The 14,495-nt window shown below is 43.0% G+C and overlaps 1 protein-coding gene and 1 pseudogene across 1 annotated transcript in view; both read left to right on the top strand.

Annotated features, from left to right (window-relative positions):
- LOC139351418 (myeloid-associated differentiation marker homolog) overlaps window positions 1–3,464 on the top strand; it is a 4,214-nt gene extending 750 nt beyond the window's left edge. The window contains exon 2 of the mRNA XM_070993294.1: window positions 1,851–3,464. Within this exon, the coding sequence (XP_070849395.1) occupies window positions 1,970–2,824 (855 nt within the window). The 5' untranslated portion in view covers window positions 1,851–1,969 and the 3' untranslated portion in view covers window positions 2,825–3,464. The remainder of the gene's footprint in view (window positions 1–1,850) is intronic.
- Window positions 3,465–3,952: 488 nt separating this feature from the next.
- Window positions 3,953–13,575, top strand: LOC139351775 (GTPase IMAP family member 8-like; annotated as a pseudogene).
- The last annotated feature ends 920 nt before the right edge of the window (window positions 13,576–14,495 follow it).

Below are 14,495 nucleotides of genomic sequence, written 5' to 3'. Positions count from 1 at the left end.
TTCTCCTTATCCCTCAGTAGGTTTGGTTTTCTAGCTTAGACATTAACCGCCATCTCTTCGAGGAATGAAACTTAGTGACCGAGCATGAGCAGAATGTTCAGACTCTCAGATTTCACCAGGAACTTGAAAGACAGTGGATGAAAGCTTGTGTTGAACCAGAGGATTATTTTGTACGATCAACTGAGACCTCAGCTGGAAAGAGCCTCACCAGCTCTCACTCCAGGCGTGATTCCCGTTATGTCTGACAAAGTGATTGAAGTGCTCGTTTGGTTTGTGTTACCAGTTCTTGCAGGCGTGCCGCTTGCTCGTCAGAGCTGCTTCCTGTGCATGAGAGAACAGGAAGTGTGGCGCTGGAGTTAATGGCTGAACGACTAATGAATTTAGCAGTCTTCAGGGGTTTCAGCGGGCAGATTGCAGGAACGATGCACCGTCCCTGGGCCTGTTCAGTAGCAGCAAGCCCTGGCCTTTCCAGGTTTAGTTATATGTTTACCATTCTGATCTGTAATCGCAGCATCTGCAGCTCACCAGAGTATGATCAGCTGAATTTGTCAAACGCCAGAAATGCATATTTGTTCAGATTTGTTAGTGGCACACAGATGCTGTGACACCAAGTGCATTGTCACACTTCAATATGTCCTGTGTAAGCAACATAATTGGCACCATGTGTAAGAAAAAGCCTCCACCTCCTCCCAAAGTGCAGGAAACCTGTGAAGAGGGGAGGTTTCTCCTTCCCTTTTTCTGCACACAGTTTTTTTTTGTGTGTGTGTGAACTTTTTCCTTATCTCACCTTATCTCTGTAAATATTTGGAAATCTGGCCAGACAGCGGGCTCAGCAGAAACTCAAGATAAAAATAACTTTTTCATAAAGAGATGAAGCATGTTTGTGTCTACAGTCAGTCAATATCACTGTGGACATATTATTCTCATGCTGCTCACTCGATCTTAAAACAACCTGATGCAGTTCAATCATCGCAACTTTGCATTTATGTGCGTAGTCATCACGGCGTGTTCTATGAATCAGCAGACTTGCCCACGCTAGCAGCAAGTAGTCAACTTCATTCTATCATTTAAGGCTTTAAAATGATGATGCAAAAGTAAGCAGTTAAAACCACTGCTCACTAAATCAGATCTCAGGTCTGTTTAACTCTTGTTGCCCCTCTGGAGAAGACTTCCCTCCGCTAATAGACACCTTATAAAAGGAATGAATAACAGAGGATTTTAAAACGTCAGTGTCTCACCCTGCTGGTCAATTTTCATGTCTAACTTGTAATCTGATTTATAATGATCTGAGGTAAATTTGTGATTTGTTTTATTCAACTGTATAAATAAAAAGCCTTAACCTAAAGTAAAACTAACAGTTTGGCCACTAGAGGGCACCAATATCAAACTGTTTCCACCCTGAAGTTGCGAATCCACTTCCATTACAGACTGAGGGACTTTCCAAACTCCTTCAAGATTAAGCAGGCAAACTTCCACTTCCTCTTTCATATCCTGCACAGGTCACAACCTGAACTGCCGATAGCAGTTCCTCACACATTCCCCAGTCTTTACACAACCTTAGTGTGAGCCTAGACATGCCAGTCAGCACAGCCAAGCATTTCTTCATTATAGTTTCAGACTTCAAAGGTGCATCATTAAGTTAGCACTGCAGCATTTATAAGAAAGCAGAATAAGTTGATTCCTCTACCTGACGAACAAAGCATCATAGGATGTTTGTATTTCCCGGATACACTGCACGGGACTACCTGTCTTGCATTTTGCGTCTACATATTTTAAAATCACATCATCTTCTCACCAAATTTTGCTTCAGTTTATTCTGATTACTCTCTACTTTTATTGTCTTTCTGCAGAATATGTGACAAACATTGACCGAGCGTGTGACAAGCAGCCGACACCAGATCTCACCTTCAGTATTAAAGCCTCATCCTGACGACAGACCAGCATCATCTCCTGACTGTGATTTCCCATCATGCCACTGATCTGGTTGCCCACCTCCCAGCTGCTATGGATGCGTGTCGCTGCACTGCTGTTCACCTGCGTGGCGTTCAGTGTTGCAGCACACGGAGCCGTCCTGCCGCACGGAGGCATGGCCGACTGGTGCATCTTCTGCTGGGCCTTCAGCTTCGCCTGCACCCTGCTGGTCCTGCTGGTGGAGCAGTTCAGCCTCCAGACCCGAGCCCCGGTGTCCTGGTCCAATTTTCCCATCACCATCGCCTGCTACGCCGCCCTCCTCTGCCTCTCCGCCTCCATCATCTTCCCGCTTTTTTTCCTCAGGAACCAGCAGTTCTACGGCGACTCTCGCAGCTATCGCATCGTCTCCACCATCTTCTCCTGCTTGGCAGCGGTAGCCTACATGGGGGAGGTGAGCCTGTCTAAAGCGAGGCCAGGAGAGGTGGCAGGATACATGGCTACAGCTCCAGGCCTGCTTAAGGTGTGCCAGACCTTTGTGGCCTGTATTATCTTCATCCTGGTCAGCGATCCTGTGTCGTATAACCACTATCCAGCGCTTGAGTGGTGCATGGCTGTGTACTGCATCTGCTTCATCCTCTCCATGGCCGTGGTGGTGCTGTGTGTGGGCGAGTGCACCGGCTGTCTCCCCATCCCCTTCTCCAAGTTCCTGTCAGCTTACGGCCTCCTGGCGGTTATCATGTACTTGACTGCCACCATCATCTGGCCCGTGTTCCAGTTTGACAAACGGTACCAGCGTCGAAGCCACAGCGATCAGTCAAAACTGATCACTGCGGCGGTGTTCACTGCCCTCAACTTCCTGCTTTACCTTGCTGACCTGGCCTACACTGCCAGACTAGTGTTTGTCAGCGCCTGAGAAGAGACGACATGACGGAGGGAGACGCATTGAGTGAAATGACAGAAATGAAGGGGATAAGAGCTTTGCAGAAACGTGTAGCTGATGATGAATTTCTGAAAAAATACAAAACTCTTCTTGTTTACTGCCTGATTGTAAAATGCTGAAATTAAAGAAAACCCAAGAAAAACTCCCTTCCACGATGTTTATACTATATGACCACATACCTGCAATGACAGTATTTAACTTCTCGTGTGAAATGACCTGCGCTAAATGTGCAACATAAGTATTACGTGAATGACGTAAATGTGAGATTGTACATGATGATGGTGTGACAGAAACAAAGGCAGCTTGTAACGCTGTTCAAATCCACTGAAGTCAACACACTGGAACACAAGCGAACAGCAGAAGAGGTGTTTTGGAAGTGGGAAGAAACGTATTTACTGTATCCGAGACACACAGGCACGCCGGTCGCTGATGGGGAAGCTTTTTGTGTAACATACGAGCGCTCTCATCACAGCCCGACAAAGATTTGTTCCATGTCCTTCTTATTTTCTCTTGTTTGTAAGGTTTATGATGAAATACTTCAGCTGTCCTTTTGTCTTTCAGTACTGAAACATTCGAAAGATGTAATTTGAGCAAATAAAGGAAATGAAATGGCAAAAATTGCACTTTTTTTCTATGTTAACTTTGTGGACTGAGAGTTAAATTTACCTCTTATCCTTTAACACGAGCACCACATTCTGAATAAGACGTTTTAATGAACAGTAATATTTTTGAACACACGTTGAAATCATCCACAGAACGTTTCCTTCAAGCACAGATATGATTGTTAACACATGAATGTTATCAGGGAAGTGAATGAATGGTGCTTTGGGATGTTATAACAGAGGAGGCCAAAACGTTTGCTGTCCCAGTGTGCAGCTGTGCACACTTTTCCCTGAGTAACAGTAACCTGCACAACAAGCTTTGTTGTTGATGTCCTGAAATTTCAGCATGAGAACGTTGCTGTGAACTTTCATGAAACCCCCTTTTCACAGTCAATATCACATCTGGACGCCAGAGAGCAGCATAGTTCAGTTCTTTGTTTGGTCACATGAGGGGAAGTGAACGCCCCTCCTCCCACCAGCACAGCTTCAGACAGGAAAGTGAAAGTAAAGGAAAAGCAGTCAGAACACAGGGGAAAGAGGCAGGGCGGTGGTCTGAAGGATTGTTATTCTGCACTGCATCTATCGACATGGACGGTGAGTAAAGATTTATCCTTCAAGTGATCACATTTAAGCCATTCAACTCCTGCAGTCAAATCAGTACTGGCTAATGTAAAACGTAGCAGGAAAGAGGGTGGATCCTTTTTCACACCCTGTAAAATGAAACGTAGTCAGGTCTGGGCTATGTTTTATACTAAATGAAATGTATTGATTAAGGTGCTCCTGTCTTGATGAATGAAGAATGAAGACATATGGAAAGTGCAATTGATGGACATTTTTCTCTTTCAGTGACAAAAAGAATTGTCATCATGGGACACACCGGAGTTGGGAAAAGCAGCCTGGCTAACACCATACTTGGAGAGAAACGCTTCAAGATCGGCCACACGTTCAGCTCTGAAACAAGTGAATGTCGAGCAGAAACCAAGTCTGTCAACGGAAGAGGCATCACTTTGGTCGACACTCCTGGTTTCTTTCACTCAGACAGATCTGCAGACGAGCTGAGGTCTGAGATCGTGAGGTGTATCGCAGTTTGTGCTCCTGGGCCTCATGCTTTTCTCATTGTGCTTAAAGTGGAGAAATTCACTGCTGAGCAGGAGCAGGAGGACATCAACAAAGCACATCAATTCTTTTCTGAACAAGTCTTCAAATATGCAACAGTTGTCTTCACTCATGGTGACCAGCTCCCTGAAGGACAGACAATTGAGGATTTTGTCCAGCAGAATAAGCTCACGAGTGACCTGGTGAAGAAGTGCGGCAGCCGGTGTCACGTCTTTGATAATAAATACTGGAACAGAAACTCAGAGGATGAGTACAGGAGCAACCAGTTCCAGATTAAGGCGCTACTTAAATCAGTAGATGAGGTCGTGATGGAAAACAATGGAAGATGCTACACCAATGAGATGCTTCCAGCCGTAAACATGTCAGAGAAAGAAACCGGAGAGCAGGCTAAGAGAAGCGTATTTATGAGGTTTTTGTTCAAATTGGCAGGTTTTGCAAAGAGTGCATTTTTACCACTTTTGGCTGTCGGAGTGTCATTACTAATATTTAAGATGGGATTCACTGCAGCACTACCTATGATAGAAGCTGAGGGAGCCGACACACAGGAAGCAGGCGCTGTCATCGATGAAGCCCAATCTGCCTTCTAATGAGCCATGACTCTTGAAGAGGGGTGAAGAAAAGGTTTCACTGAAAGTCAAATCTTTCTGTCGATTGCATGAAAATCTTGTTTTTTTCTTTCTGTTTCATCATATATAATACGTAATCAGTTGTACTTCAAACTTTAATGACTTGCTCCAGCTTCATGAGATCACCAGAGTGTTGGTTGGATGTGTTGATTAGTGGATGTTGTGTAAACTGTAACCACAAAGATAATAAACTTATGAAAGAAACTGACTTGAGCATCAAATGTTTTGAATTGGTAATCAATTTATGGTGCATTTGGACTTCGAGTTGTAGCCATGCTAGCAGCTCTGTGAGGCTGCACGGCTAACGTCAGCATGCTAGCATCCTCATGATGTCACTGCAATGTAAAGTGAGCTAACACACATGCTGATGAGCATTTGGTGTCTTTAACTGATGAAAGAATTGACCGTTCCTTAAGGTGGCATCCACGTGGCCTCTAGGTCAAGGAACATGGAGGATGAACACAGGAGGGACATCAACTCTTTTAAAACAAAAAATCTTTGTCATCCCTTTCCTATGTCTACACATGTCAGAATGAGAAAGATGCGATGTTGTGCTTCAAGAAAATCCCATGTAATATCACATCTGGATGCCTGATGGCCAGGGGCGGACTGGGACAAGAAATCGGCCCTGGCATTTTGGACCAGACCGGCCCACCACATTTGATAACGCACACCTTTTCGGTCCTTTCGGTCTCTTGAATATGTATACCAACTGTGCAACTCTTTAAAACCACGTACCTTCAGCCATGCAATGAGTTAACGGGAATCAGTGAGAGTGGACACATGAAATACTTCCAAAAAGTCTTATTTATTAACACTACAAAAAAGTATACTCCACCACTCCATCACAGTAATGGATCTTTAAGCAGAATTCATCGTATTGGGTGTTTTGAGGAGGAAGAAAAAGAAAGAATAGAGATGAGAAATGATGGATCAGATGCTAACACATCTCTTTATTGAGTAGTACTCAATAAATTGTGAAGTGACCCAGTCCAAAAGGATGAATGTAGCTGAACTCCTGAATGAACTTTGAACTCTGTGTGCGTATGTATGAGAGAGAAAGAGAGAGAGAGATTTAATTATTGGCAAATCTTCAAGATAAAAATAGCAGTCTAGAAACTGGACACTTAAGAGGGATGACACATGAATGAGGGAGAGGGCTACATACACAATGTCTTATTGCGTATACGTGTATGACAAACTAACTGGAATACAAACTAACCTGGCCATAGAACATCAGCCAAAAATATGACGTTTTATCATTGTCAGATTTACCAAGGGGTTGGGTTGCTTTCCTCATTACAAGTGTTCTGAAAGCAGTCCAGCTTACCGCAGGTTTTACTGCATGTCCCTGTTCAATGTCGCCAGCAGCACTGCTGTCATCGGCCACGGGAGCTGATGAAGGCCCTGCCGTGGCAGACATATCAGAATTTGTTGCGCATTTGGCAGCGTTGGTTTGTAGAGCCAGTGGCCGAGTGTCGGCCCGACCGGGAACATTAAACCGGAAAATGCCCGGAATGCCAGATAGTCAGTCCGTCTCTGCCGTTGGCAGCGCAGTCCAGTCCAGTTTTGTGAAAACCCCTCCCTCACCATTTCCAGGAAGGTGAAAGCAAAAGAACTAAAGCAGAGCTAGAGCACAGGAGAAAAGACACACAGGGTGGTGGTCTGCTAGATCCAGCTGATTTCTCCTCTTCACTGATTTCTCCTCTAACAGTGAGTAAAGATTACTGCTGTCATCCTTAGAGTGATCACATCTGAAATAATCTAATAAGTGTAGCAGCCGAGCGCGCAGCTTCTTTAGTGAAAGGACGAGTTTTCTTAGCTGCTATAAAAAACTGATAAGACAAGTAATCAACGTCAGACATTATGATTCACTTCTGGTTTTGTCTGTATAGTTATATCTTAAGCACAATAGCATGCATTCAGTGTCTGTGAGTCTTCTTTGAGGGTAGATCCTTTCTACCATCCTGCCATATAAAATGTGCTAAACTCTGGCCTGTGTTTGACCTGTCGAACAGATTAGCTTACACTGTGAAACAGAGACTAGTAGAGGTTAGATAACATAAGATGTTGTTCAATAATATGCTTGTGGGCCTCTTTTTATGCACTGACACCGTTCCTCATTCCCTTATTACACTATTGCAGCTATTTCATAAGCACTAACTGCTTCAGTGGGTTCATTGTGATTTTTGGTCAATGAGAATTTTTATTCTAATTTTTATTTTAAATTTGAAATCTCCCAAAAGCCAAATGTACACCGTCATTATTGTCTTTCAGAGTCAAACACAATGAGAATTGCCATCTTGGGAAAAACTGGAGTTGGGAAAAGCAGCCTGGCTAACACCATAACTGGAAAGAAGCTGTTCACGATCGGCAATGATTTCAACCCTGAAACAAGGGAATGCCGAGCAGAGACCAGATCTGTCAATGGAAGAAGCATCACTTTGGTCGACACTCCAGGTCTCTTTGACACAGACAGATCTGAGGAGGAGCTGAGGTCTGAGATCGTGAGGTGTATCACAGAGTACGCTCCTGGGCCTCATGCTTTTCTCATTGTGCTTAAAGTGGAGAGATTCACCGAGCAGGAGCAGGACATCATCACTAGAATAAAGAGATACTTTTCTGAAGAGGTGTTCAGATATGCAACAATTGTCTTCACTCATGGTGACCAGCTCCCTGAAGGACAGACAATCGAGGATCTGGTCCGAAAGAATGAGAGTGTGAGTGACCTGGTGAGGAGGTGTGGCGGCCGGTGTCACGTCATTGATAATAAATACTGGAACAGAAATTCAGAGGATGAATACAGGAGCAACCAGTTCCAGGTGGAGGCGCTGCTTAACACATTAGACAAGATGGTGATGGAAAACAAAGGAAGATTCTACACTAATGAGATGCTACAAGCGGTGCAGCAAAGAATAAACCAAGTGGAGGAGCGCATTAGACAGTCATCAGGAAACATGTCAGAGACAGAGATCAGAGAGCAGGCTAGGAGAAACGTATCCACAAGTCTATCAGACATATTAGCAAGTGTTGGAACAGATGTGCTGTTAGGAGCTTTATTTGGCGTGGTAGGATTGGTTGTCACAGTTTTAAGGTCCATAAGAAACATGTAAAATTTAGCCCAAGCAGCAAGTGCAGAAAGAGTAGTAGGAGCAGCAGGAGGAATAGCAGCAGGAGCAGCTGGATTATCATTAGGCACAGCTGTAGGGGTATCTGCTGCAGTGGGAGGGGTGGTAGGAGGTGTTACAGCAGGCATGTCAAACTCATTCCACAAAGGGCCGAGTGGCTGAAGGTTTTCTTTCCAACCAAGCAGCAGCACACCAGACTTGACTCATTTCATTAGCTGATCTCAGTCTTCAGACAGCTGATTGGTCAGACTGTGTGCTCTTAATTGGTTGGAGGAAAAACCTGCAGCCACACGGCCCTTTGTGGAATGAGTTTGACATGCCTGTGTTACAGGATGCAGCTGAGGGAGCAGAAACACCACTGGAGGCTGCACAGAGGACAGCAGAGGCTGTCAGGAATGGAGCTCTGAGAATCTTAAATTTAACAAGTGAGTCAAGTGGAAACTGGTGTGTCTGATTTAATACATTAAGACGTTAGAATTGAAACATAAAGTGTGCATGTTTGGAGCTCAGTTTGCTCTGAGCATTGGAGGGTAAAGGTCAAATAAGAGCAGGACCAGGTCGAGTAAAAGCGTATGTGGGGATGTGTTTGTAGAGGCCCCTTAGATGGGGACCCCCGGATAGACCTGTCACATCCATCAAGTGGTAATATGAAGCTTGCTAATTAAAGTTCTCTTTAATATAAGCTTGTATCAGCAGAGTTCTTTCTACATCATCATCACACTGTCGCTTGTTTCGACGAGGATATATATATTATATCATATTTTGGCTACCTTCCGATGCTCCTCTTTGTTCTTTACAATGTATAATCAAAGCAAATATGAAAAATCAAAATTTTTAAAAGTGATTTTTGTTTTTTTACTTTGTAAAAATAATCAATATATAAATGGTGTGCAGTGGAAAATGTATTATAATCTTTGATCTATATTCTGTTGCTATGTGATAAAAGTGGCAGACAGTAGAAGATGTACTGGCCGACTGTGTTGTTCTTCAGCCGTTTGCAAGTGCTTTAATAAACTTCCAGAAAGGCAGATCCTTGTCACTGTTCTTTATTATACAGATTTCCACCACAGGTGTATTGGGACAATTAAAACCACTTCATAACAGAAGGAGTCAAAATGTTTCCCATTTGTAAAGAGCTGTGGTAGAAAATGTGGGAATGTCTAATTAATGCTTTGACATGATTATTGACCTTTGAGGTCTCAGAGCCCGTCACAGTGAGCCTCTTTTATGTTGGGAAACTCCCACCTGTCTGGAGGTAACAATGTCAACCTTGTTGATCTTCCTAAATAACACACACATTGTTTTAATAAAACACCCTTTGCAGACTCCCAGTCATACATCAACAATAAATGCAAGAGGTAGAAACACAAAAATCAAGGAAAATGACCAAATAAACATGATCTGAGCAAGCTAACAAAGCTCAGCAGGTAAAATGTGTCGCTTTTGAAACACGACTGATCGGGATTGGAAACATTTGAAGGACAGAGCAAATACATGTTGAATATGGACATCACAGATACGCACCCAGTATTCAAATAAGGACAACTTGATCTGTTTTTATTCTTTTATCCATCAAAGCGAAAACTGACAAGAAGACGTTTTTCTACAAGCTAGTGTCGGTACTGTTAATGTCAGACTGAACATGAGCTCAACCCAATCATTTGACACTTTTTGAAACTCTACATGGGGCACAATTTAAAATCCTTCTCCTTTCTTACAAAGCCCTAAATAGTCAGGCAGCATCTTATCTTAAAGAGCTCATAGTGTTATTTCCCCGCTAGAACACTGCGTTCCCAAAATGCAGGCTTATTTATGGTTCCTAAAGTCTCCAAAAGCAGAATGGGAGCCAGTGTGAAGGCATAGCCTTTAAATGTTTTAAGTGGACTCAATAAAGCAGAATGGCAGACGAAATGAAAGAACAAAGGGATTTATTTTAAGAAAAGACAAAACTTTCAAACACAAAATGGACTCTAACAGAGCGGAAAAATAACCAAACAAAACTGCTGAGCTGAGGCAGAGCGGGACACTGGACGTGGCTGGAGAGCACTGAAAAAGAAAACACGTTAGCTAAAAAGTCCAGAAAGCACAAAAACAAAAATCCAACAAGAGTTCTATCTTGGTAAAGTCAAAAGAGGGAATTCATTCATGGCCATGAAATGAAATGACCATGTAGAATTATGTGTTTATGGAGTTTATGGAGTATCATTTAAATAACTTCAATAACTCACCAATTAGATCATTTTGAACACAATGAGAATTGTCATCTTGGGAAAAACTGGAGTTGGAAAAAGCAGCTTGGCTAACACCATAGGTGGAGAGCAGCTGTTCAAGATTGGCCACAGTTTCAACACTGAAACAAGTGAATGTCGAGCAGAAACCAAGTCTGTCAACGGAAGAGGCATCACTTTGGTCGACACTCCTGGTTTCTTTCACTCAGACAGATCTGCAGACGAGCTGAGGTCTGAGATCGTGAGGTGTATCGCAGTTTGTGCTCCTGGGCCTCATGCTTTTCTTATTGTGCTTAAAGTGAAGAGATTCACTGCTGAGCAGGAGCAGGAGGACATCAACAAAGCACATCAATTCTTTTCTGAACAATCTTCAAATATGCAACAGTTGTCTTCACTCATGGTGACCAGCTCCCTGAAGGACAGACAATTGAGGATTTTGTCCACCAGAATAAGCTCACGAGTGACCTGGTGAAGAAGTGCAGCAGCCGGTGTCACGTCTTTGATAATAAATACTGGAACAGAAACTCAGAGGATGAGTACAGGAGCAACCAGTTCCAGATTAGTATACTCCACCACTCCATCACAGTAATGGATCTTTAAGCAGAATTCATCGTATTGGGTGTACTCATGTGTTTTAAGGAGGAAGAAAAAGAAAGAATAGAGATGAGAAATGATGGATCAGATGCTAACTCATCCAAGAGTAGTACTTAATAAATTGTGAAGTGACCCAGTCCAAAAGGATGAATGTAGCTGAACTCCTGAATGAACTTTGAACTCTGTGTGCGTATGTATGAGAGAGAAAGAGAGAGAGAGATTTAATTATTGGCAAATCTTCAAGATAAAAATAGCAGTCTAGAAACTGGACACTTAAGAGGGATGACACATGAATGAGGGAGAGGGCTACATACACAATGTCTTATTGCGTATACGTGTATGACAAACTAACTGGAATACAAACTAACCTGGCCATAGAACATCAGCCAAAAATATGACGTTTTATCATTGTCAGATTTACCAAGGGGTTGGGTTGCTTTCCTCATTACAAGTGTTCTGAAAGCAGTCCAGCTTACCGCAGGTTTTACTGCATGTCCCTGTTCAATGTCGCCAGCAGCACCGCTGTCATCGGCCACGGGAGCTGATGAAGGCCCTGCCGTGGCAGACATATCAGAATTTGTTGCGCATTTGGCAGCGTTGGTTTGTAGAGCCAGTGGCCGAGTGTCGGCCCGACCGGGAACATTAAACCGGAAAATGCCCGGAATGCCAGATAGTCAGTCCGTCTCTGCCGTTGGCAGCGCAGTCCAGTCCAGTTTTGTGAAAACCCCTCCCTCACCATTTCCAGGAAGGTGAAAGCAAAAGAACTAAAGCAGAGCTAGAGCACAGGAGAAAAGACACACAGGGTGGTGGTCTGCTAGATCCAGCTGATTTCTCCTCTTCACTGATTTCTCCTCTAACAGTGAGTAAAGATTACTGCTGTCATCCTTAGAGTGATCACATCTGAAATAATCTAATAAGTGTAGCAGCCGAGCGCGCAGCTTCTTTAGTGAAAGGACGAGTTTTCTTAGCTGTTATAAAAAACTGATAAGACAAGTAATCAACGTCAGACATTATGATTCACTTCTGGTTTTGTCTGTATAGTTATATCTTAAGCACAATAGCATGCATTCAGTGTCTGTGAGTCTTCTTTGAGGGTAGATCCTTTCTACCATCCTGCCATATAAAATGTGCTAAACTCTGGCCTGTGTTTGACCTGTCGAACAGATTAGCTTACACTGTGAAACAGAGACTAGTAGAGGTTAGATAAGATAAGATGTTGTTCAATAATATGCTTGTGGGCCTCTTTTTATGCACTGACACCGTTCCTCATTCCCTTATTACACTATTGCAGCTATTTCATAAGCACTAACTGCTTCAGTGGGTTCATTGTGATTTTTGGTCAATGAGAATTTTTATTCTAATTTTTATTTTAAATTTGAAATCTCCCAAAAGCCAAATGTACACCGTCATTATTGTCTTTCAGAGTCAAACACAATGAGAATTGCCATCTTGGGAAAAACTGGAGCTGGGAAAAGCAGCCTGGCTAACACCATAATTGGAAAGGAGCTGTTCACAATCAACCATTCTCTCACCTCTGAAACAAGGGAATGCCGAGCAGAGACCAGATCTGTCAATGGAAGAAGCAACACTTTTGTCGACACTCCAGGTCTCTTTGACACAGACAGATCTGAGGAGGAGCTGAGGTCTGAGATCGTGAGGTGTATCACAGAGTACGCTCCTGGGCCTCATGCTTTTCTCATTGTGCTTAAAGTGGAGAGATTCACCGAGCAGGAGCAGGACGTCATCACTAGAATAAAGAAATACTTTTCTGATGAGGTGTTCAGTCATGCAACAATTGTCTTCACTCATGGTGACCAGCTCCCTGAAGGACAGACAATCAAGGATCTGGTCCGAATGAATGAGAGTGTGAGTGACCTGGTGAGGAGGTGTGGCGGCCGGTGTCACGTCATTGATAATAAATACTGGAACAGAAATTCAGAGGATGAATACAGGAGCAACCAGTTCCAGGTGGAGGCGCTGCTTAACACATTAGACAAGATGGTGATGAAAAACAAAGGAAGATTCTACACTAATGAGATGCTACAAGAGGTGCAGCAAACAATAAACCAAGAGGAGGAGTGCATTAGACAGTCATCAGGAAACATGTCAGAGCCAGAGATCAGAGAGCAGGCTAGGAGAAACGTATCCACAAGTCTATCAGTCAGACTAGCAGGTGTTGCAACAGGTGTGCTGTTAGGAGCTTTATTTGGTGTCAAACGAATTGTAATTAAAGCAGCAAGTGCAGGAGCGGCCGCAGAAGGAGGGGCCGCAGGGCTATGTGTTGCATTCGGAGCGGTGGCAGGAGGCATTACAGGATATCATGAAGCTGAAGGAGCAGAAACACTGCTGGAGGCTGCACAGAGGACAACAGAGACTGTCAAGAAAGGAGCCCAACTGGTTTATCAAGCAATCGATGATTTGAACGTTTGAGACAAAAAGGAATTTCTAATGAGCCACGACTCTTGAAGAACGGAGAGAGATGTATCTGTAAAAAGTCACATCATCCTGCAGAAGAAACAGACGTCTTCTTCGAAACAAAATTTAACCATTGAGCTGATGTTTATTATTGTTTATTCATATGTTATAGTAACAGCTTGTACTTCTTGTCTGAGCTTTAAACTTTAAAGATTATTCCTGTTTCATGAGATAATCGCTTTGATATGTTGTCTAGTGCATGTGCATACTATAACCACAAAGATAAAACATTTCTAACATATTTTATCATTATGTCGTAGCATTTGTTTAAAATACCTTTGGAATGGAAAATGTATTATAATCTTTGATCTATATTCTGTTGCTATGTGATAAAAGTGGCAGACAGTAGAAGATGTACTGGCCGACTGTGTTGTTCTTCAGCCGTTTGCAAGTGCTTTAATAAACTTCCGGAAAGGCAGATCCTTGTCACTGTTCTTTATTATACAGATTTCCACCACAGGTGTATTGGGACAATTAAAACCACTTCATAACAGAAGGAGTCAAAATGTTTACCATTTGTAAAGAGCTGTGGTAGAAAATGTGGGAATGTCTAATTAATGCTTTGACATGATTATTGACCTTTGAGGTCTCAGAGCCCGTCACAGTGAGCCTCTTTTATGTTGGGAAACTCCCACCTGTCTGGAGGTAACAATGTCAACCTTGTTGATCTTCCTAAATAACACACACATTGTTTTAATAAAACACCCTTTGCAGACTCCCAGTCATACATCAACAATAAATGCAAGAGGTAGAAACACAAAAATCAAGGAAAATGACCAAATAAACATGATCTGAGCAAGCTTACAAAGCTCAGCAGGTAAAATGTGTCGCTTTTGAAACACGACTGATCGGGATTGGAAACATTTGAAGGACAG

This window comes from Chaetodon trifascialis, chromosome 23 (assembly GCF_039877785.1).
Source record: "Chaetodon trifascialis isolate fChaTrf1 chromosome 23, fChaTrf1.hap1, whole genome shotgun sequence".
In the NCBI taxonomy this organism is placed as follows: domain Eukaryota; kingdom Metazoa; phylum Chordata; class Actinopteri; order Chaetodontiformes; family Chaetodontidae; genus Chaetodon; species Chaetodon trifascialis.
Note: the sequence above shows the minus strand (reverse complement) of the source record. Positions and strands in the feature narration are given on the sequence as shown.